This window comes from Centrocercus urophasianus, unplaced genomic scaffold (assembly GCF_019232065.1).
Source record: "Centrocercus urophasianus isolate 14NV4802_14NV808 unplaced genomic scaffold, USGS_Curo_1.0 seq_12, whole genome shotgun sequence".
NCBI lineage: Eukaryota > Metazoa > Chordata > Aves > Galliformes > Phasianidae > Centrocercus > Centrocercus urophasianus.
The window spans coordinates 50125064-50150844 of NW_024884364.1; the positions used below are offsets into that span (position 1 = coordinate 50125064).

Sequence of the window (25781 nt, forward strand, 5' to 3'; positions counted from 1 at the left end):
CATTAGTGTAAGGCCTACATTTTTTCAGATACTTTCTCATTATATTTGATTTATTATCTTCAATTCTAATTATATTGTATTATAGTGTGTTATCTTGCATTCTGATACCATATTTAGTAAATTAATTTGTTTCTCCTCAGATCGTTGCCGCTGTTTTTAATTATTTGAGGTCCCCTGTTTCCCCTTTCCGGAGGTGCGGATTTGCGAATCCCTCCACCCCACTAGTCACAGAACGAGGCCAAAGCAGCCCACAAACCATTGACAAGGGCAGGCATTGGAGGGAGCAGCATTAATCAGCACTTCGGCTAGAAGATGGGGACCAGGAATTTGGGATACATAGATTCAGTTGGGAACACTACAGAGGAGTATCTGTATTTTAACCAGAGGGATCTTTCTTACTAAATTTATCTTGTACATTCAGTGTTTAAATAAAGCAAGGAGGGAATTATGCTGCATGAATAGCCACCTGACAGCCTTCCAGATACAATATAAACAGTCATGAGAGGTTATTGGGGAAATATCTGAACTGACTTCATCAGCACACATAGAATTTTGCTACACAGAGGTCACAGAGCACATACTTAAGATAAACAGTCATAAACACAAGGTGAAATATCAAAAATTGGACTTCAAGGAAAGAGTACAACATTTCCCAAGACAGGAAATTGCAGGAGAAAAATCAAATAAAATAGATTTTACAGAGAGAAATATACCATATATCACAATATATTTTTATATGACAGGCTTCAGCAGCTCCCAAAAACTGGGTCACAACCTCAGTGTCTGCTTGCTGAAGCTATTGCATTATTATCAACTGAGATCCCTTTTGCATTAGTGTTGCACTAATACCACCAAACAGATTGTAATACATCATAATGTTGGAATTAACTAGTGTTTTCTGATAAGAAGCAAGTCACCTTCTATTATCAAGCATCAAATCATCTTAGTATTTTGCTGATATATTCTGCTCTGGTACAATCTGCCAAAGAAAATAGTTTGCCCAGCTACAGAGCGATCGGAAAATGTGACTGAATAAGATGAAGATAAAAATGGATACAGAAATTAGCCCTGAAGTATCATAGATTTCCCAAGGCCTTACTGAGAACTCAGAGTCAGTTGCATTTGGCTTTGAGAAAATGTAAATGCTCAAGTCCAAGTTTATTCTCAGAAAATGGTAGATCCCATCCAAGGAGCTTAAATAACAGCATAAGTATTTAAAGCAAGAACAAATATTATTTATTTGTCAGCCACACTTCACTTATCAGTGGAAGAACAGGTATGGTAAATATATAGTATATTTTTATTATAGTATAAATTTGTAACATCGATATTAAGCATGAACCAAATATTTCATTTTAGCATTTGGGTCATGAATGCCAGGGTTTGTCTACCTCAGAGATTAAACATTTATTTATTGATTTATCTGTTTCTGATGGTGGGTTAAGTGAGACAGTATGAATTTGGCTTGCATGTTTTCCAGGAGAGTTATGGTACATGTTTTAAGCACCCATTTGATGCACAAACAAAGGCTGATGCCATGCAACATGATGCTAGTGAGGGAGCACGATTTTATTGTGGACTAAGGTTTCCCACTACACAGCTCTCTATATTTTTATGGCACATGCAACATTAGATTCTTAGCAGTCTGTTTCTTATTTGGTGTTGGTCTCTTCTCACTGGTGACAGGTGACAGGATGAGGGGAAATGGCCTTAAGTTGCACCAGGGTAAGTTTAGGTTGGATATCGGGAAACACTTCTTTACAGAAAGGGTTGTTAAGCACTGGAATAGGCTCCCCAGGGAGATAGTTGAGTTGCTATGCCTGAATGTGTTTAAAAATTGTTTGGATGTGGTGCTCAGGGACATGATTTAGCAGAGGGCTGTTAGGGTTAAGGGTAGTTTGGTTAGGTTGTGGTTGGACTCAATGATCATTAAGGTTTTTTTCCAACATGAGCAATTTTATAATTCTATTTTATATCACTGATAGTTGTTGAATCTGTTCATTACTTATCAGTTATCAAAATATAGTTACACTAACCTTTTCATCATTATATCTCTATTTGTTAATTTTTGGGAGAATGTCCCAATGGCAGTGGATAATACTGAAAAGGACTGTTGAGTGTGCATTTAGTGGCTGTAGTTGACAGAAACAGTAAGAAAATTCCTCAGTGTGTAAGAACAATTTTGAAGCTGAAGATGTGAAAAATGATCTCTAGAAAAGGTATGCTTTGGTAGATAAGGGCAGCAAAACCTGTTTTATACCATTTATTGTATTATTAAGTCAGAGAAGATGTTTTTTAAGCTCCTTCTCATTGCATGTTTTCTGAAATTCTACTGTAATATTGTACTAAAGACAGTATATCCTATATAACAAGTTCTTCTAAAGCTACCTAGACATTCTCCTTGTTCTGAGAAGGAAAACAAGGAAGTTTATCCAGAATGTACCTCTGACAGGCCGTTTTCTGAGTCATAGTCACAGTAGCAAAACTGAAAGAAGGATGAGCAACACAGCTGTAGCCATGGCTTCCAGACAAGATTGTTCCAGGACAGCTGGTCAGAGACAACTTGAAGCGATCTGGTGTGGTTATCTACTGCTCGCTGTATGACACTGAGAATTTCATAGAACCGGCTCTCTGTTTCTGGGGTCAGTGGGACTTTCTCTTCAGGGTCCCTGGAGAGATCGAAGAGCAGTGGGGGATCATGGTGTGTGATGAAACCTCCATAGCAAAAGCAAACATGAGAGTCATAGCAACCATTGGAATCCTCAGGAGTGAAGTTTGGAGTGAAGAAAAAGACTTTCCAGACGGATTCACCTGCAGTTTCCAAATACAAAACAATCAATGATAAAAAGACCAACTGAAAATCCTTTCAACTTAGAAACTCTAATTTACACCACAATAAATCAAACTCTCTATACAACATTTGACAAAGAAGAACTGCAACATACTGAAAAAGCAAAACATGGTGATTTTCTTGCTACACAAATTTATGAAACAATGATGATCACTTCAGTCCCTTAGAAGAATTTAACTAAATTACAGAAGACTTAAAAGAGCTTCATGTTTTTAAGTAAACAATGCTAAGAAATGCTAAATATTTTCAAAGATATTACACTGTCTTCCTCAAGATATATTAAAATGTACTTTTGCCATTTGACCGTATCCAGACACCACTGAACTATGAATGATTCTCATTTCACTGATTTAATAATAAAAAAAAAAATCGTTTTTTAATCTTTTTCTCCTTTAATCTCCTTGTGGTATTAACCCATGACACTGCCACATGCTTACTTTGCAAACATGTTGAGGCAGACGTTCCCATTTTATTAAATGTGATGACAGGAACTGCTGTAACAGATCCTGTTTCAGGCTTCAAGATGCTTTTTCAAAAATACATAACTATTACAGTAGTTCAATTTTTAGGTGAGACATTGCTTTGTAAACTGGCAACCAAATATCTTTCAGATAGGGAATTTTGACTTTGCTGTACAGACACTGAACTGCCTGCACTAGAATAACTTCATTCAGTGTTTTCACTGTTCAAGATAAGAATTAATTCCTGTACTAAGAACAAGCAAATATTAGTCATTTCCTTCAAGAAATGATCTTGAACAGAAGACTGGAGAACCTAAAAATACTTAACAGGGAAGGAATAAACAAGAAATGGCTATTATTCTCCTCAAGCATCACAAAATATATCATGCAGACAGGAACGGACAGGCATTTTAATGGAAGTGCACAATCCTCTCGAGCTGGGGAAGAATGCACCAGAAATAAACCAGGGAATAATTAGAGTCAAAATCTGCTTTTCATTCTTAATAAAAGTACGATAGTAAACAGCTTAGACCTATGATGCCTGACTACCTATCCATCAGAGCATATACAGACACCTGAAATACACAGTCATTAGTTATTTACTTTCCTTAATGCCCTATCGCTGAAACTTTCTTCAAAGAACCACTCAGAAACATAGATTGTTATGGACTGGAAGGGACCTCTGGGAATAACTGAGTCCAAACCCTGCTAAAGTGGATTCCCTACATAGGAAAACATCCAAGAGGGTTTTGTATCACTTCTTTTATATTAAATACCAGGGGGAAAGCTCTGTAGTATTTTGCTGAATTTTTTTAAGTCCACAGAAATTTTGTTACTTTTGTAACTTGTTAAATATTTATATGTGCAATGGTGGTTAATATTCATTAATCAAGTCACTCGTTCACTAGAATAGAAAGCACTTGAAGGTGTGTGAAGGGCAGAAATGAACCAGTACATCACATGCAGTAACTACATCACACTGAATGTTTAAAGAAAGGTTTAAAGGCATAAATGTTTCAGTGGATTAGAGAGTCACAGACTGTGGTTCCAGTTCATAACATGAATTTAAAAGAAAATAAGTGACCTGAAGATTCTTTACAGCTTCTTCTATCCTGCAGCATTTTTTGCGTTGTAAGGGAATTTACCTTAAGGAACCAATTCAATGATAGAACGTGGAGACTACCAGTTCATTTAGTCTGCACTTAAATCAGGGTCAGAGGGTGATGGTCATATGCATTAGTCTAGGAGTATCCTCTGAATGCTGCTTGAGAATCAGTACAAGGGAAGCAGCTCTAAAAGCAAAGAGCACCTTGCTGGCACAGACAATAAGGTGTGGCAGGCTTTAATAGGTACTGAAGGCTCTGTCTGTAACAGCAGCAATGGCTCAATCATACTGGGGGGCAGGGACAGGACATGACTGGACAGGATGGGAGCATTTCTCCATCTCCTTTTCCAATAATATTTTGGAAGATTGATTTAGTATTTGAATTTTTTGTTGTTTCCTCACGATTAAAATTAATAATAATCCCAGAATTAAAAAATTGCAGGGGTTGGAAGGGACCTCAAGAGATCATTGAGCCCAACCCTCCTGCTAAAGAAGGTACCCTACAACAGGTCACACAGGCAGTCCTCCAGGTGGGTCTAAGTATCACCATAGAAGGAGTCTCTACAACCTCTCTGGATAACCTGTTCTAGCACTGTTCCAGTGTTCCATCACCCTTACTGTAAAGAAGTTCTGCATATTAGTAGGAAACTTCCTACATTCAAGTTTTAGGTCATTATTCTGTGTCCTATCACTCCGCACCACTGAAAAGAGCCTGGCCTCATTCATTTGCCTCCCACCTTCCCTTAGATGTATATAAACATTAATCAGATCCCCCTTCAGTTTTGTTTTCCTCAGACTGGACAGACCCAGGCTACTCAGTCTTTCCTTTCTTCTCCGTATGGGAGATGCTCCAGGCCCTTAATTGTCTTTGTGGCCCTTTGATGGACTGCTTGTAGGAGATTCTTGTCTTTTTTAATGCAAGGATCCCAGAACTGGACACAGTATTCTAAACGTGGCCTTACTGGGGCAGAGTAAGGGGGAGAATCACCTCCCTTGACCTGCTGGTCACACTCTTTTTAATGCACTGCAGGATATCATTGGCTTTCTTGGCCACAAGGGCACACTGCTCATGGGGAACCTGTTGTCCAGAGCTCATTTCTTGCTCAGAGACATGATTTAGCAGAGGGTTGTTAGAGTTAGGGTAGTATGGTTAGGTTATGGTTGGACTCAATGATCTTTACGGTCTTTTCCAACCTGAGCAATTCTATGATTCAATGACTTTATGATCAACAGCAGGTCACCCCCTATCCTGAACTGATGCATGCCATTATTTCTCCCCAGGTGCAAGACTCTATCCTTAATCTTGTTAAACCTCATCAGGTTCCTCACTGCTCAAGTCTCCAGTCTGCCCAGGTCAACAATCTAACAGTCCCCCTCAGACATCTTTGAACTTATGCACAGAACATTGCCCAGAGCAGAAATACGCTCTCATTTATTGAGATTTAAAATATATATTCTGGGAACCTATGTGATTCTATACTAAGCATTTCTTCTGGCTCTTTAAAAGTGTTTGAGTGTCAGGATGGACAATGAAGAACAGAAATGTCCAAAATCACTATTAATCAGCTTCTGTAGACCAAGCAATATTTACTCCATTTGAGAATTTAATTCAGAGCACTGTAACACCTTGACAGAAAGGCAGAAAAAATGCACATGAGAGCTCTGTGGTCAGGATGTTTTACCATACCCCTATCTTTGATAGAACACTTCCACTGAATTACTTTGAAAATGAATTTTCCATCAACTCTTATGTTGTTGGACACTGTATCACCAGGCCATTTAAAGGGCTGACTCACAGCAATATAAATTTAAGGATTCCTGAATTATTGTAAAACATAACATTAGGATAATATAAGTAAGTTCAAAGACAAGGGAAAAAAAAACAGAAACATGCAAGTTGTACTATGATATTTTTTCCCTTACAGAATAAATATTCTTCATATTTTATTTCACATAATCTTCATTATTTATTTCATAACTTCAATAGCTTGCCTATATCTAGAGCATCTGTCACGTTGCAAAATATGTGTGATTGGAGACAGACACATGACATCAGATCATGTCTGAATTACATTGCTAGTTTTTTTTGAAGAGCTGATGGTTGTCAGCCATGCTGCTACTTACACTGTGCAAAACACAGCCTTGGCAGAGCAAGTACAATTGTACAATAGAACAATGATCATTTACTGCACTGCAGTGTTTCAAAGGACCTGGAACTTCATGAGGTGCTGGAAAAACACCAGTGCAGAGTTTAACTACCCACTGCCTAAGCATTATAAAAGTACAGCACACCTGTCAGTGTCTGTGTCTGTAGAGAAGCCAGTGTAATATACTAGGAGACATAAAGAGGTGATGGATTTCTAATCTGTAAAGCTGATGAGCTGTATAAGGATCTTAACAATGGAGACTTCTCACTCAGTTTCTCTCAGCTGATATAGAATCTCATTTTGTCAGAGGGCTAGCTGCAAGGATCAAATTAATCTCTCAATAATTAACAATACTTTTGTTCTTCAAACCATCTGAACTTTCTTATTTAAAGACAACTATAACTCTGTTCTTCACTGAGCCTAGCTGTAAAATTGTCAGGGTTCCCTCACAGTCAGTATATAGAGTCCTTCCAAAACACAGAAGGCAAGCTAGATGTCTGTAGTTCCTTGGAGATCCTTTCACAGAGCATCACAGCTTCTTTATTCAGCATCCATTTTTCTGCTGAGTTAATTGCACAAGGGTTTCACTTGCTCAGTCCTCAGAATACCACTTTCCTTTGCATATATAAAAAAGCAAAAGTCACAGAAGTTGTACATACAAATAGTCTCAAGTTAAAATAGGTTGCAATTAGTTTGCACAAATCTGCTATGAACATAACTGCTAAGAATTTGATCTCCTTAACAGCCTCCTCTTCAGTTTTATTATCCTTCATCTATTTATTCTCTCATAATCACACAGACAATCAAAACTTCAATAGACAGGTAAAGGCCAGAAGGGTAAATAAAAGTATCTCAGTAAAATATATTAATATTTCCAAGATGACATGACACAAAGGATATGGATGTTATTTCTGTAATACTAGATCTGTGCATAATTATTGATGGCTATGTCCTATTCTCTGATAAAGACTTGAAATGAACAAGAGCTATTTCTGTGTTATTGCCTGGATCTTATTTTTACTGTTTTTTCATCTATGATAGGTAGATCTGGGCTTTCCTTTGTTCATATTATTTTGTTTCTTCTTTTGGTAGAAGAACAAGTTAACAAGTCTATTCTTCATTGCAAATTGATGAGCTGGTCTCTCCTTGACTTAAGACTCACTTGAGCATAACCCTTTGGGCATAGCAGTACATAGAAATGCAAATTGCATGCAGTCTTTTCCTGTATTTTACGTGAGCTCTGTAGCCAAGGTATGCTCTCACATTCTAACTAAAGCCAGCTCTTCAACTTTGCTACAGAGTAGATTGAAGTTCAAATCTACTAAAAAATATTCTTCAGATAACTGCTGTTATTGCTGGATTTACTCCTTTTTTTCTGCTTCCTATATCACAGGAGTAATTTAGAAGTTGTAGGTTCTCTACTAATCTTATAAAGTAGATACCACAGATATGTGTGTACTCTACTCTTCAAAAATTTAAAAATTTAAATAAGGTTTTGGTTGTTGAGCTTTTGTAGAACTATATATGTCATATGGAGAATACTATATGGTCACTACAAACAAAGCATACTATTATTTTTATCAATATGTACATTCCTCAAACAGCTAGTAAAAATATGTTGAGTTCAAAAGTTTTTAACTTTACTCTTCCAGTCAAAATTTGTATTCTTTAGACACATTTATCTGGTGTTTTAGGATGCTGTATTGTTTTCAGTACAACATTCAAAGACATAATGTTAATTTACGAGAATGGGTTGGTGCTAGAAGAAGCTTGCATGAAGAGCGGTGAAGAATATAGAATATCTGAACTGAAAAACGGAATGAAACGGAAAACAACAGTGAGCTGATGAGCAACTGTAGTGGAACTGAAGTGGAAAAGGTTCCACTGAGATCTACTAATGTGTCAAGATAATCTGCTAAATGATAGGAGCTGACAAAGAATTATCTTCCCGAACTCTTCATTACCAAAAAGAATGACCACACATTTATACATTTACACACAAATGGGTATAGAAACTATGTTTCCAAAATCAGAAGTGCCAATGCAATGTTATGCGTCCTAGTTGGAAGTTACAGCTAACAAGAACGTGGAAGAATACATTTTGCTCAGGGAATTAAAAAAAAACACTTTGAGTAATCTGATGCGTGTAACCCAGACAATTGCTAAAGATTTGGCTGAAAAGTCTATTCACTTGTTGAATTGCCCATGTGATTTTCAGTTCATTTAAAGAACAGTCATTATCATTCTGAAGACAGAAGATAATGTTGGCACAAAAAAGATATTAGCAATTTCCTGCCTATTTCTTACACTTTTCATGTACCAGTTTTCCTCTGTAATTACAAAAAAGATACAGCTAAGAAACAGGAGAGCAACACACTCAAGAATGTAACAATGCATAGCTCGTTTGCTAAGGATAACAAAAATGAAAGCGGAATTTATTTAGAATTATATTTTGCCTTTTGTCCTTTCTGTCCGTTAAAAATTGAGGACAATAATTCCTATCTGACATAAAGTGGATGCAATCACCTGAGTGATGTGAAAGGTATGCAAGATTCATGTTGCTATTTTCCTGATAGTGCGGCAAACATACAAGACAAAGACAACTCAAAGCAACTACTGCAAATATTTTCAGACAATTTTAAACTTGTCTGCAGAGAAGTATCGGAGGACAGGGGGGAAAAAAAAAGACAGCAGAGGGCCATAAAGATGATTAGGGGCCTGGAATATCTACCCTATGAGGAAAGGCTCAGAGACCTGTGACTGTTCAGCCTGGAGATGAGAAGACTGAGGGAGATTCTTAACAGTGTTTATAAATATCTACATGGCAGTTATGAGGATGAGGCCAGACTCTTTTCAACAGTGCCCAGTGACAGGTCAAGGGGCAATGGGGACAAAATGGAATGCAAGAAATTCCATTTGAATATGAAGAAATACTTATTTACTGTGTGAGTGACAGAGAACTGGAACAGGCCGCTGCCCAGAGAGGTTGAGGATTCTCTTTCTCTGGAGATATTTAAAGCCCAGCTGGACACTTTCCTTTGCAATCTACTGTTGGGAATCGACTTTACCAGTGGTGTTGGTGCAGAAGATCCCTTGAAGTTCCTTCCAACCCCTACAATTATGTCATTCTGTGAACCAAGGTCATCTACAAGAATTTGTCCACATATGTCTCTTTCCAGATTTTTTTTTCAAAATTTGAGTATTAAAACAAATTTTGACACAAAGAATGCTAATGAAATTTTCAGAAACAATTATCTGAAAATTGACAGTGAATTTAACCTTTAAATACAAAGAAATACGTATATAAAGACAGAATTATGCAAAGTAACATTAAAACTGATAAGCAGTAATTTTGTAATTTCAGTAGCCTAGAACTGTGTACACTGCCAAAGAAAGCTGAATATAATTTGGTTTATTTTAAAAAATTCAGGACAAATGTGAATTCAGGAAAATTTCCTTACATGTGACTCAGAATACACGAATACTTTTTATTTTTAGAAATCACTGAGATACTTAGAAAATATGAAAGATTTATTTTTATTTCCAAAATCAAATCATTTAAATATAAATTATGACATAGCAAAGGGACTTCATTTGTTAGACTCAAGAATGGAGTTAAAAAAAAATTACATCTAATGTGATGCTACAAATTCAGAAAAAGAAAGAAAAAACCCAAATTTGATTCTTCTGATTTTAACAGAAAAAAAAAAATTAGAAAAAATATGCATGTGTTAAACAATTAGAATCATATGATTAACGTTCAATAATACAGTTGAACTCCTTCCTCCCCAAAATACTGAATTAAACATAAACACTAAAAAATATATCATAGAGTGTTATCTTAAAGACAACCAGCATGAACTCTCATATACATTTATTCCTAAGAAAATTACTAGAAGTTGTCTACTATCTATTTTCACCTGGACATGTTCAAGGTTAAGGTTTTTCAGAGAAATTTAGCAGTCTGCCTGTACGAACTTTTTTGCAAAAATCAAACCTCATTTCGCAGCTCTCCAGCCAGAATGAATACTTCAGTTTGAATAGAAGACTAGTTTTAGGAATGCAATGGGAATATTTTCTTGTCCTTAGTGGTACGGAATACGGACACAGAGAGCTTCAGCTACTCTCCAACTGACAGTAAGTGATGGTAAAGGGAAACAACCTTGACACTTTCCTGTTTCCAGATTAAGGAAGGCAGGCATAATGAAAAACAAGGTTCACCCCTCTGAAGTGCTATAATGTGCTAAAATCTCCTTCTCACCAAGAACAAGATTAGAGAAGAGTCTCCTGGGGCTGTAAATGGAATGAACTCATTTTAATTGCACTGTATATAGAACTTAAGTGAAGAGAGCTCAGAATTATTTTGAAGACAGGTTACTTCAGCTCTATCATTCAATTAATGTAAAATCATTCTGGAGAGTGAACTCTGTTCAGTCATGAATGAAATAATCCAAATAATAGAAATTTGCAATATTAAGGTTATTTTTTTCATAAGGAGTGGTTCACTGGTTAAGTGTCCAGAAAGGTTTGCTTACACTTTCCATTCTGAAGCTATTCCTGCCCCTTAGTTTGCAAACCAAGTGAGGTATTTTTCCCTTATGGAAAAAAAACAAAAACAAAAACAAAAACAAAAACAAAACAAAACAAAACAAAACAAAAAAAAAAAAGAGAGAGAGAAAGAATAGCTCATTTTTAGCTTTATTTCTGCTTTAATTAATACTTTTAAAACAGTTCTATCAATCTAACACTACTTCCAACACAATTTTAACTTTATTTTTTTCATATACTGTATTTCCCCAACATTCCTTAATTCCTTTGTCTTGTGACTTTAGTCAACTCTCAAGTTTTCACACTTCTAGCACCTGCTGTGAAGAAACTGCAGTGTTTTCAAATATTAGAAGCTTCATAAACTTGATGCAAAAACAACAACAACAAAAAAAAAAGACAAGAAGGTCCAAAAGCAATTCTGATTAAATACTAGCTGAAGACTTGGTGCAAAAAGCACACCTTTCTTAGTAGGGAAGTTCTCTGTAGCAGTAATTCTGCTGCCATGCATAAACACTGAAACATTACTGTTGGAAAAGATAACTAAAACCATCTAGTTCTACCATCACAGAGCAAACTGAGACAAGAAAATAGTGTAAAGGCTTTGTCATGTTTGTCAAGGAAAACATTTTCCTACCTAAAATACTGGTAGCAGAAATGTGTATCTGATGATTAGGTCAATTTTCTTAAGCTTGATATAAACAGCTGTTTGTTTTATGTTCAAGCCAGAAATGCTCTTTTTTCTTTCAGGTATTATTTCACATTTACCAAGCATTATGCCTACAGTGTCACCTCAATTCAGCTGCACCTGTTATGATGTAAGCTTCAAGACAGCAAATTAAAATAGTTAATCAGGTAGTTTAGGTAAATGACACTTGATGCCTGTTCTGCTTCTTCTAGATGTTGTGGTTGACACACTGAAAAGAAACTAGGGATTTGGGAGAGCACTTTTAGGGGACTAAAAGTGGGACTTTCAGAGGTTTTTTTCTTGATTTTGGTGCTCCATGAAACAGGCAAGATCATGTGGAGAAGAAAAAAGAAAAAAACAACAAAACAACAAATGAGGACTAAAGATGATGCTTACAAAGCAAGTTTGGAAGAAGAGGAAAAAAAAAGTAACTTCAATAATCAATGAGAAAAGACCAGAATGACCTTCATTAAGAAACAGTAAGTGATTCAGATGTTTGAGACAATGAATATTTAAAAAAAAAAAATAAAAATCCCACACACAAACTGAATAAAACAAAAACAAAAAAAAATAATACCTTATAAGACAAGAAAGAAAAGATTTCTCTAGAGAGAACAGTGAAAATGAATGGACTTTCAAAACTAAAAGGCAGAGAAGGCAAATGACAGCAAAATTCTCATGAAGATCAGCCTTATTATAATTTCTACAGCTTCAGAAAGAAAAGACACACAAAAGCATCTGTTAAGAGAACCAAAAAGAGATTCACTCCAAGTGAGGCTAGAAGCACAGAAATAGGCAGGGAAATTGAAATAAAGTGATGGGAAAAGGATGAATACAGGGTAAAAGGACACAGTTCAGAGAGAAGAAGAAGGTTACACTTGATCCAACAAAAATGTGGTTTAAGTGAGCTGAAGACTCACATGTTATCCCTAAGCAGAAAGTGAATTTCTCCCACAGCTTCACTATTTGAAAGTAGCTACTAGATGCTTTTGAAATCCTTCATAGGCTTGCGTAAATAAACCAGTTGGGAACTGGAGTAGATCCATATTAGGCTGACTCTTCAATGTTTTTCATGGATGGTGATCCTCAAAAACAGAAAATTGGTCTGCAGTACTTGCATTCTGTTGAGGAAATCTCAAACAAATACTCTGCTGAAGCACATGACTGTGTAAAAATGCCCATATATATCTATGGAAACTTCTTACCTACTGCTACAAGTTTCTGTATGATTTCTTTAATAGACTACATTGCCACTGCATTTTGTCATTAAGATAAAAGCTAATGACAAAGAATGAGGTTTAATGAGTATTACTGAGGCTTATAAAGTGATAGTGGGGAAGGACCCTCATGCCTCCACAGTAAGAGCTGCCGCAATCAGCAACAGCAATTACCTGTAACAAGTAAATCACAGAATCACAGAATGGCCAGAGTTGGAAGGGACCTCAAGGATCATGAACCCCAACCCCCCTGCAACATGCAGGGCCACCAACCTCCACATTTAATCAGGCTGCTCAGGGCCCCATCCAATCTGGCCTTGAATACCTCCAGGGACGGGGCATCCACAACCTCTCTGGGCAGCCTGTTCCAGCACCTCACCACTCTCTCTGTAAAGAACTTCCCCCTGACATCCAACCTAAATCTTCCTTCCCTCTACTTAAAACCGTTTCCCCTTGTCCTGCAGTTATCAACCCTTTCAAAGAGTTGATTCCCCTCCTGTTTGTAGGCTCCCTTTAGGTACAAAAAGGCTGAAATGAGGTCCCCCCTCAGCCTTCTTTTCTCCAGGCTGAACAAGCCCAGCTCCCTCAGCCTGTCCTCATAGGGAAGGTGCTCCAGTCCCCTGATCATCCTAGTGGCCCTCCTCTGGACCCTCTCCAACAGCTCTCTGTCTTTCTTGTACTCCAAACCTGGACACAGTACTCCAGATGGGGTCTCACATGAGCAGAATAGAGGGGGACAATCACCTCCCTGTCCCTGCTGGCCACCCCTCTTCTGTTGGAGCCCAGGATACCATTTGCTTTTTGAGCTGCAAGATGATGTGACCCTTCCTCCAGTCATCTGGGACCTCATCTGACAGCCACAACTTTTCATATACGATGGATAGTGGCTTGGCAACCACCTCAGCTAGTTCCTTCAGAACTCTGGAATGCACGCCATCCAACCCCATAGACTTGTATACATTCAATTTCATGAGGTGATCTCGGACATGCATTGCCTTTACAGTGGGGTGGGATTTACCGCCCCGGTCCCCATCTAGAGGTTTAGAGATCCAGGGCTCAGGGACATGAGAAATACTGGAATCCTGGCCGCCAGTGAAGACCGAGGCAAAGAACTCATTCAGTACCTCAGCCTTCTCTTCGTCCGCTGAAGCCTGTTCTCTGTTCCATTTACCAAAGGAGGTACACTCTGGCCTGTCTCTTCTAGCCAAAGTATCTGTAGAATGTCTTCCTATTTTCACGTCCTTAGTCAAGTTCAGTTCTGCCTGTCCCTTGGCTTTCCTGATCCCATGACTGCAAGTCCGGATGGCATCCCTGTATTCTTCCCAGTTGACACACCCTTGTTTCCAGAGCTTTTACGCACCCTACTTCTCCCTCAGCATGCTCAGCAGGTCCTTGCCAAGTCATGCTGGTTTTCTACCTGCCCACTTTCTTACGGAGAGAACAACCTCCTCTGCCCACATTCTTACGGAGAGTTCTTGTGCTCTCAGGAAGGCATCCTTGAAGAGTAGCCAGCTATCTTCAACATCTTTGTTTTTAAAGAGAGCATCCTAGAGGATCTTGGCCAACAGTCCATTGAACAGCTTAAAATTTGCTCTTCCAAAGTTCAGGGTCCTGACGCCTCTCCTTGCCAGGCCCACATCCCTTGAGATCATGAACTCAACCAGGGCATGGTCTCCACAGCCCAGGCTGCCTCCAACTTAAATGCCTTTAATGATCTCCTGCGCATTGGTGAGCAGCAAGTCCAGCAACGCTTCACCTCTGGTAGTCTGTCCAATATCTGAACCAGAAAGTTATCATCAGTGCATTTCAGTAGCTTCCTGGACCTCTTGCAGCTTGCCTTGTGGTCTTTCCAGCAGATATCTGGATAGTTGAAGTCCTCCATTAGGACAAGAGCCTATGAACATGATGCTTCCCACATCTGAAGTGAGCCAGCCTTGTCAACAGTCTCCCCTTCATCAGGTAGCCTGTCGTATACGTCTATCGCCAGCTGGCCTTTGTTAGTTCTGTCCTTAATTCTAACCCACAGGCTCTCAACCTGTTCCTGACTGTTTCTCAGAGGGAGCTCTTCACAGTCTTTGACATAGATGGCAACTTCCCCACCCTTCCTATTTTGCTAATCCCTTCTAAAGAGCCAATACCCCTCAGTGGTGGTATTCCAGTTATGGGAGTCATCCCACCATGTTTCCATGATAGCAACAAGGTCATAACTTTCCAAGCACATCACAGTTTCCAACTCATCCTGCTGATTTCCCAGGCTGAGTGCACTGGTATAAAGGTACTTCAGCTGGGCTTTCCATCTCACTGTCTTTATAGAAGATCTAGGATCCCCTAGAACAGCAGCATCTCCAGCATCCCCCTGCCCCAGTCCATCCTTCTGTACTCTACCGTCTTCACCCATCAAGTTTGGTATGAGCCCTCGAACGACCCACTCAATCCCAGCGGTCCTCATTTTGTCCCCTTCCCCCTTCATACCTAGTTTGAAGACCTTTCAATGAGACCCACCAGTTCCTCAGCTAAGATCCTCTTACCCCTCAGATACAGGCTACTTCCATCTGCAGCCATTATGCCAGGTGCTGAGTAAACCCGTGGTTAAAAAAACCAAAATTCCTGTGTTTGCACCAACTTCTACACCATGTATTTATGAGAGTTGATGCTAATAGCTGAAGTAAATGACTATTTTAGTTCTGTGTCAAAAGGAAAATTGAACATGAGATGTAAGTGGTACTTTCTGAATTGGACTTTAAAGAGCTTTATGCTAGTAACTCAAACCAGGATTTGTATCTAATCCATGCTTTTCTTCTCTGATCATTCTTGTCAGATCTTTCAGGACACTGATGCATGGATAAAATTATATTCAGTTATACAAAACCAATTCACCTCTCGTATTTTGCTACACAGTCTAAACTATCTACTTTATTTATTGCATATTTGAAGGCAGACTCTTGTCTGAACCTCTGCTGCTTTAAAAGAAAAATGACACTAATTACATTACATGATTTTAAAATTCCCAGTTAACTTCAAAAGGCATACAGTGTCTTTTCTTGACATTTAGAAAAATATTCATTTCTTTCACAATATAAAAAAGGTGGCAAGACATTTAAGGCACTCAGTGGGATTTACTGCTCAGTATACTCCACTACTATTTATTATGCAATTTAACAATCTGGTATTCTCACCTAATTCTGGATCTCTGAAATGTATTTGTTTTTATGAAAGCTAGATGCCACTGTTCATTGATTGACTTTTTATCTTTGTTAGAATTCTATGTTAAGGTGAGAATAATTCTGCTTATTACTCTTTTAAAGATCAGATTAGCTCAGATGTAAAAGCTTACACCTGCCCATTGTTAGCACCACCCTTGTAATCTGCTAAAAACCTGAGATACTGGAACCTTGAGAACTCCAGTATGGCTTACCATTCCTGACCAACTGTATGTTGGAACTCCATCCACGCACTCTGTCCATGACCAGGATCCCCATTTTATTTTATTTACAAGGTGCTGCTGTTTATGAAAGACCCAAAAGTATTCATAGATTGTGAATCTCCTCCTTTCAAGTATGTTTAAAGTCCCTATATTTAACTGACGTAGCCAGAAAATACAGATGGAAGTTTGCAGACTTTTTTCTTTAAAACAACAACAACAAAAAAAACCCCACAAAACATAATTTGTTTTTGTTTAATGTCTTACACACCCATCACTGAATGACCTCTGAAAAAGTCAGTAGCTGAAGTACATCTGAATTGACTGCTTATGTGAAGTTCATATCTATCTTACATTAATACATGCATTTTCTCTGTTTCAGTTGTAGCAAATAAGAACAAAAGCTCATTTCAGATATTTCAAATGAATCTTCTTTTTGTCATCTAATTCATCCCCCTGCCACTTCATGATTGTTCACCACAATCTGTGTTTTAGTGCTTTCTTGATAGATGATTTTTTCTGTTGTAACTTTTGTGCTACTCTAATTCATTTCCTTTATTGCTGAAGACAAAGACACTTTATTGGCGCACTCCTTTCACTCAGTGTTTTATCTGGCAATTTTTGCAAATACATATTTTTCGCAAACTTTTGCTAGACTTTAAACAAAGTTTTTGGTGCAAGTCTTTGTTCATTTAGATTGCCATTCATTGCATTGTCAGCTCCAAATTTCATTTCCATGCCATTTTCAAAATCCTGGTCTTCTGAAGTGAATACCAAAATTCCCATGAATTTACTGAAAGGATGATTTTACCTCATTTGCCTTCAGTTCAACAAAGTAATTGTATTTTAATTTAAGAACTCAAATACTAATCTCATGCTTAAATTAAACAGAGCACAATGTAATTGTGACCAAAACTAATTGTTTAAGTAAATTAAGATCTGCAAATGTTCTTCAACTGCTATTAAATTGTATTTATTTATTATTTACATAATATACTAGCCAGCATGTCCTGGCCAGTAGTGTTTCTTCTCTTTGTGTTGCTCTTCTATTTTTGACTATTATTCAATGTAATAATTCTAGTTCAGCTCAAGAGTGTCTTTGAAGAGTGCACTTACGTCACAAATTTAATCCAACATTTATTATTAGTTATACCAACACTATGAAGTCTCAGCTCTTATGTAAAAGACAGTTACAAAGTTGAGTTAGACAAAGACAGGCACATACTTGAGTGTAAAATCCTTTTTATCTTCTTTTTTCTCATAGAATATGCTCCTATAGAGTATGGCTAAGGTTAATGGCCTTAACCCCTTGTTTTAGGAATAAAAATAAATAGAATAACAACTTGCTGTCTAAAGTCATTCATTTACATGCTGAACTTCCTCCAGACAACTGAAAATGCTTTTGGCGTTACATGACAAGACATAAATTTTATATATGACCTCCCTTCCCACTGTAGTTAAGAGTGATGACAGCACTCAAAGGATATTGTGAAATACAAGCATCTACATACCGGTAGTTATTTTTTGGATTTTGAAACTTACAAACAATTTTTATCCATAGCTCTGCAAACTCTGTCTGCATCTTTCAATTTAGCTGATTTCTTTGCCAAAATACTCTCTAAAGATCTGTGACAATAGTAAGGATAATTTATTTTTCTATCATGTTCATGATAGTGTCTCCTTCTTCTATGCTAATCTCCAAAAGAGAACAGACATACAGTGACAACAACCTCAGTAAAGTGACTAACGAAAATACAGAGATTCAGGTGTTTACGTAGTTGTTGAAATTTTTCTTATATTTCCAAAGATGTTTCTAATGGGCTGGCAATCATGCTAAACAGAGAATCATAGAATCACCAAAGTTGGAAAAGGCCTCCGAGATTATCTAGTTCACAGGCCCAAGCTTAAACTCTATTTCTTTGGTAATACTTAATATTCTAACCCAAGATCTTGGCACTTACGGCATGGAGACATAGAAAGGAGTCTGCATTTCACTTAGGATTAGACCAATCAAACTATATTCAAAAGGAAATCAGGCCAGGCAGATAGACTTGGTAAACAATTTTCCTATCACTCAAATCCTCATTTTCACTTTGAAAGCTTTCTCTGCCTTGCTGATTCTCATAAATTTGTCTGATTTAAACTTCTGAATTTTGGACTACTGCATTCTTCCTGTCTTTCTATAATAAAAACACCCTAAAACTAAGTGTAAAATAGAATGCTTGCTTCTACAGCTGTTTTCCAAGGTGTGTATCAAATTCTATCAGAGGAGGAGTAAGATGCCCTGTACAGACATGTTACACAGACATGACCTTTGGATCAGAAAAGAACACAGATGCTTTAAGCCCTCCTAAATGTGCTCCTCTCTCTGTCTGAGAGCAGCCATAGTGTGCTCTCATACATCTCATCAGAATACATAGCAACTGAAATACAGAATTTAACCTAAGGGTGAGTATATATCTGAGGTCAATGAATCCATAAACTGAACAAAATTCTTGAAATCTGTTAGGAAAGACAAAGAACAATTGTTGTGGGCAATTTTTCTTGTATGTCTAGGCAAAGACTACGTTGACTGTTGTTAGCTCCTTCTAGAAATGGCCATAAACCTGGTCTATGAATGTAATACTGACTAGTACACAGATTTACAATATCACAGAATCACAGAATTGTAGGGGTTGGAAGGGACCTCCAGAGATCATCGAGTCCAACCCCCCTGCCAAAGCAGGTTCCCTACAGCAGGTCGCACAGGTAGGCATCCAGGCAGGTCTTGAATATCTCCAGAGAAGGAGATTCCACCACCTCCCTGGGCAGCCTGTTCCAGTGCTCCGTCACCTCACTGTAAAGAAGTTCTTGCGCACATTTGTGCAGAACTTCCTATGCTGCAGTTTCCAGCCGTTTCCCCTTGTCCTGTCTCCACTCACCACTGAAAACAGTCTGGCCTCGCCATTCTGCCCCCCACACCGTAGATATTTATAGACCTGGATCAGGTCCCCTCTCAGTCTTCTTTTCTCAAGGCTGAACAGACCCAGTTCACTCAGCCTTTCTTCATAGGAGAGATGCTCCAGGCCCTTCACCATCTTTGTGGCCCTCTGCTGGACTCTTTCCAAGAGATCCCTGTCTTTTTTATACTGGGGAGCCCAGAACTGGACGCAGTGCTCCAGATGAGGCCTTACCAGGGCAGAGTAGAGGGGCAGGATCACCTCCCTTGACCTGCTGGCCACGCTCTTTTTAATGCATCCCAGGATGCCATTGGCCCTCTTGGCCACAAGGGCACACTGCTGGCTCATGGCCAACCTGTCGTCCACCAGGACACCCAGGTCCCTCTCCGCAGAGCTCCCCTCCAGCAGCTCATCCCCCAACCTGTACTGGTGCATGCAATTATTCCTCCCCAGATGCAAGACTCTACACTTGCTTTTGTTGAACTTCATCTGGTTTCTTACTGCCCAGCTCTCCAGCCTGTCCAGGTCTCGCTGAATGGCAGCACAGCCTTCAGGCGTGTCAGCCAATCCTCCCAACTTCGATATGCTTTAAAATATGAAGAATTACATGGTGAAGAATACTCAGGCAGTTGTGCATGCACATACTGCTCTTGTTAGATCTAATCATTTGCCAGATCCTAAATTCAAGGAATACTTACCAATGGAATCATCCTTTCCTGAATTCAAATAATTACTTTTCTCACTTCACTATGACATAATTTATTAACTTTTTTCAAGTTAAACCTATGCTAAGGAGACACGGAAGTATGTTGCTTTTGCATATTTCCTGTCTTTAAATGTGTACACTTATAACTGGATTAACTTATTTGAAAGCACATATTCATATTTCTGAAATATGAGTAACAGAATTTCTTTTACCTGCCATTTACAAATGTACAAATATATTTATCAGAATTTAGTCCTGCTTCTTTTGTTTTGTTTTGTTTTGTTTTTCCCTTTCTTTTTTTTTTTCCCGAAATATCAGTATGCTATAAAACTATTTAAAAGCACAGGCAGAAATTAAAACACTTCCTATCTAGAGGCCTGAAATACTTTGGTATGTGAATGTGAGGGAGGAGGGAAAAAGGCTTTTGATAATGCTCAGGAACTACAGGCACTGTAAAATCTTTTCAATATTCCAAAATCTAGTCAAAGCATTTTTCAGTACCTTTTCTTGATCATTTCAGACTCCCTGTAAACATGTGCATGGTGTTCTAGGTCAGTTTTTTATTGCTCCTATACAGTCTTGATGTTTTGAGCTACTTGGTATTCTCGACATCACCAGAACTTCTAAATGACCTAGCAGTTCTGCTAAGACTTGCCTGAATGAACAGAAGCAGATGAACAAACAACCTGTATTTTTGCAGTTCAGCTTCTGTTCTATCCATTGTAAGATTACACTTCCACTAACCATGAAACTAAACTTGTACATTTGTGTTCAGGAATTATTCTTGTGCTAAGATAAACCTATTAATGCATTTAAAGTATTATATATCCCCTAATTCTCTGAGGTCAAATACAAATTTCTAAAATCAACAGGAATATCATTGTTTGTACTGAGACATGAGCCTTTCACAAGCTGATGACATTTATAGTGATTCCTTGTTCTTTTGGCCTTCTGAAGTACTAATGAGGACTTAGATACAGAAAGCACCTACACTTAAATAGTGAACATTGTCCACAGTCACACACTGACGACCAGCATAATACTGTCCACATGAACCTACTCTCTGAGCATTCACTGTTTTTATCTGTAAATATTTTTTCTGTGCTTCATAGCATGGTCTTTTCTAACTTACTGACAATTGATCCAACTCTTGACAGTCAGGTTTCCAGGGAATTTCTTCAGTAAACCAATACTTTGTTTACTTTTCTAGGTGTAAGAGCATGGCAGAGGCTGAGGCATGCAAGATACTTCAGGTGGATTGTTCATGCAAAAACTACTACCCTGTAAAAGCATTGCTTAAGATGACAAATGCCATTTGAATCTGATTTTTAGATTAGGGTGAATCTGAGCTATGTTCTGAACGTGACAAACAGAATGCTGCAGGCTCAAATGCAACAATGAATGGAATATATTTTTAGAAGTGAAACGCTCTAGAAATTGTTTAAGGACTACATTTTATATTATTTGGTAAGATGAAATTCATTTTTGAAATTTACAGCACATTTTTAGCTGCTCTTATGAACTTGTTATTATATGTATTTGTTTTTACTCTCATTAACCATCTGAATAGAAAAAAAAAACAACTATCAGAATAGTATTCTAACTCAGACCTTTTTTCTTATTGAAGTGTTAGCTGTAAAGTATACAGAAAAAAAAAAATCTGTAAGATCCTTCTTTTTTTTTCCTCCTTTTTTTACTGTCATAAGTGCATGACACAGTATCTGACAGGAAACCATTCATGCTGAAGTTTAAATAATACTGAATTAGCTACTTTAAATGCTTTTGCCTTTTTATGATTACTGAAACCTGTCAACCTTTCTCTGCTCACTAAGAACATTACTAATTTAGGTCAGAATATCTTGGAATCGATAGACAAGTATGTTATGGTTGCTATTTTTATACGATAAAAGCAGTATTATATCATCACTGAAAGAAGGTCTGTGTGTATAATGTCTGAGTCGAAGGACATTTAACATGGTCTTTTGCTGGTGGAATGGCTCTCTCAGATAAAAACTGTTCTTGCATCAATTTTACTATAACTGAGGATGTCTATCCTAAATAGAAAGCAAAAATCTTTGTGATGATAGGAAAATCTTTCTTCTTCAAATCCTATATTTCTCATCCTTTCAAAGCATTTATTTTCTGAGAATAGGTAGGAAGGTGTTATGATAAGATTTGATTTAAAAAAGAAAGATATTTCATTGTAAGACAACAAAATGTTTCTTGGATGATAGTGATGCTCACGTGGTACTATTATCTCTCCTTCTAAAGGTTCTCTGCAAAAGATGGTCACTTCCTGGATCAATTTTCTATGAAGTTTATCTTCTTTTGTATTGTTCAGCAATGAAAACAAGAAATGATAACCACTGGCATTCTTGTGGACAATTTGAATCCTTACTAGTCTGCACCAGCATCCTTGGTTCACCACAAAGCAAGCAAGCAAAAGAACAGGAAGCACTTATGTAAAGGTATAGGTTCCGCAAATGGGTATGACAACCACACCTGACTGTTTACTTATGAACCTATGTAACGTTCATTCATGGTACATCAAAGAACACAAAGAACAATTACTTTCTTATTACTTTGAAATTAAAGAGTCAGACCTACTTATAACCAACTGATGAGGCTTCAGTAAATGTATACATTGCAAATTTTTTATTATGTTAGAAGGGTAGAACAATGAGTAATATATTTCAAATAAACCTGTGAAAGGTTTTTTCTTAAATGCTCGAAGAGGGCCAAACAAGAAAGGGGCAGATTTTTTAAACAGAAGTATATTGCCACCATTTTTAATCCAAAAGTTCTCATTTACAAACTAATGCATTTCCACTTTCTGCAGACAAGCTTCAACTATCTACTCTTTCACTGGGAATTTGATAGCTGAAACAAGATTTTCAGATTTGTTATATAGAACATTATAGTGTTTCTCAGTTTTCAGTATCTGCCCAGACTCTGTCTTCTGAATACTCTCTAATTAAAGAATCACAGAATCACAGAAGAATCACAGAATAGACCTGTAAAGGCTGGAAGAGACCTCTAGAGCTCACAGAGTCCAACCCCTCAAATGTCAACATTGCGTTCACAAATGGGCATTCTTTAAGCATACAAATTCATTCCACAATTTTTAGTTATTGAGACTCAATACGATATTAATAAAAATGAAAGTAAGACTGATTCTGTAAATAATGTGATTCCTCTTTAATAACAATGTAACCCTTACTACACCTTACAGTATGAATAACATACTCCTTACAAGGGTAAGGAAAAATGTAAAGCATTCCTTTTCTAACTCTCACTCCTTTAGAAGTGAATATTATTTTAATTCCATCTCAGATAAAAGGCAATACTTACTAGAAGTTGTTTTAAAATGGTACTTCTAAGCAGATCTTTCCTGCTTTGCCTTCTCTTTATTATGAACTCAACTTTTTTAGTTCTGTAGAACAAAGATGAACCTCTATAAAAAAAACAGATTCTGTATATTTTTCCCACTTACTGGACTAAAATATGCAAAATAGAAAATATTCCTCATTGTTTTTATTGTTTTAATTATGTAACAACTGATGCTGCAGAAAACATTAAATACATGACTAGAAAGATGTCCTCACCCCTATATGAAGAATAAAATATCTGTCATGGAATACTGAGGAAAACTGGATGTTGGAGGGCATGGCAATATCTAGTAATCACAATAGCTATGAATTTTATAATAACATGGAAAGAATCCCTGAATGGTGAATTTCACTGCGCAATTGTCAGAAATTGTAATTGATCCCAAGATACAAGGAACTCAGAATAAGCAATACTTGAAAACATCTTATTTTTTAAGTGAAGCTAATTGAAAATTTTCATGAGAGCTATGCTCATAGGCTAGATAGAGCTAAATTTTATGAAAACTTCCTTTCAGAGGTAATATTCTGACACATTTTCACCACCTGACCAACGGTTTTTGAGCTACGCATTTCTCAAACTGAACGGCACTGACGATACACCTCCTGATTGCGGTTAATGCACTTTCAAGGAGTGATATAAGCTTCAGCGTTCAGAGGAAAGTCTTTACCTAGCACATCCTATTTCAGCAAAAACCTTTGGCTAAGATATCAGATAATAGAGCACATCACCATTTTGACTTATCAGACTTTCAAAAATATTATAAGGACTTATCATTTGATAGCTTTACAGTCTTCCTGGTGATCACTGGTACATTAGATCTTCTTGACTTTTGTAAACTGGTTATTCTGTTCTTTATAGAAGACAAGTGTGCATAGATAGATAAGATCATTTTTAATACTGTACTCATATTTTTATAACCAAGAGTAATGTCCACCTTAACCTCACTTGCTGAAACAATGATCTTTTTCATGTATACTGAAGTAAAGATTTTCAGTGAAATTCTATAGCCTTTAAAAATCATTATATATCTATGATGTGCCAGTTTGATTCTATGGTCTACTGTGCCTCAGTTGAAGTTGCTATAGCACATCTCTTGTTCCTTTTTTTTTGTTGTTGTTGTTTTACTGAATGACAATTTCAGCATATGGAAACAAATAATTCTAAAATGCCAATTTTGTAATCATTTACTAGCACAGAAATGTAGCACTCAAGCCACTAAATATTTTTATAATAATGCAAACATGTATTACATGTTTATATTCCTCCCTTTTTTTGGAATAAAAATAGCTTGCACTGAATAATGAAATCCATTTTGAAACAGAAAATGTAAAGGATTACCAGCACAGTCACTGTAGCATTTATCAGAAATATTATAGTATTTGTATTATAAGTAACAAAATATTGTGAATGTTATTACTTCTTTATAATACAAGCTGTACTGCATCAGATTTTTCAATGTTTATTAAACAGGGTTACAATATATTCCCTCCTTATCAAATTCAAATTTTGCCCATAGTCAGAATAACCTGAAAGATGCAATAGTTCCCTTCAGCTGAAGATTTGCTCTGTATCTGATGAATTCTCTCCTTATAATTAAGTTGTCATAGCAATACATTTTTAATAGTACTGATTCATAGGCCACTAATGTGCTAGAGACAGAGCTGTTGATATTTTTTGGCATGCAGTTAGGCTAAATTATAGCTTTAGCAAGTACACAATTATCAGTCTATCTGCACTAGCAGAAGTATGTGTGGTAAGAGTTAAATTAGGCCAAAGTATTATCTGATACACACAACTAACATAGCTCTATACAAAACTCTGGACATCTCAGCTTAAGAAATTCAAGGCAAAACTTACACCTGATTTGTTTTAAACTTGAATGTTGAATGACTAAAAAACCTAAGTAATTACACCAGACTAAGCAGAATGAAAAGCTAATTTTTTTTCTTCACACCTGCTGCTTTTGTATATTGGTACTTACATGGTGCACTCAGAAATTGTGGAGAATATGCACTGAAAATGGAAAATCACAGTACTTTGCTGACACTGCTTTAAGATCTTCAAATACATACATAAGCAATTAAAGATATTTGTCAGGTTTCAGAGTAACAGGAAGTCATCTTCCAATAATTTGGACTGTATGTGTTTATTGTTTTCAAGGCCTTATCACAAGTGTTAGCACTCCTGCATTTATGAGGTTTCTGCAAAGCCTTTGACATGATCCCTCATAACATCCTTCTCTGTAAATTGGAGAGGTGTAGATATGAAGGATGGACTGTTTGATGGATTAGGAATTGGCTGGCTGGATGCA

General features: G+C 37.2%; 1 protein-coding gene across 4 annotated transcripts in view; it reads right to left on the bottom strand.

The window, feature by feature from the left end:
* Nucleotides 1-1870: 1870 nt before the first annotated feature.
* Nucleotides 1871-25781, bottom strand: part of LOC122155673 (steryl-sulfatase-like) — a 99955-nt gene continuing 76044 nt past the window's right edge. For all 4 annotated transcript variants that reach the window (XM_042809736.1, XM_042809733.1, XM_042809735.1 and 1 more), the window contains one exon: nucleotides 1871-2811. In XM_042809736.1, coding sequence (XP_042665670.1) covers nucleotides 2429-2811 — 383 coding nt within the window. In that variant the 3' untranslated portion in view covers nucleotides 1871-2428. The remainder of the gene's footprint in view (nucleotides 2812-25781) is intronic.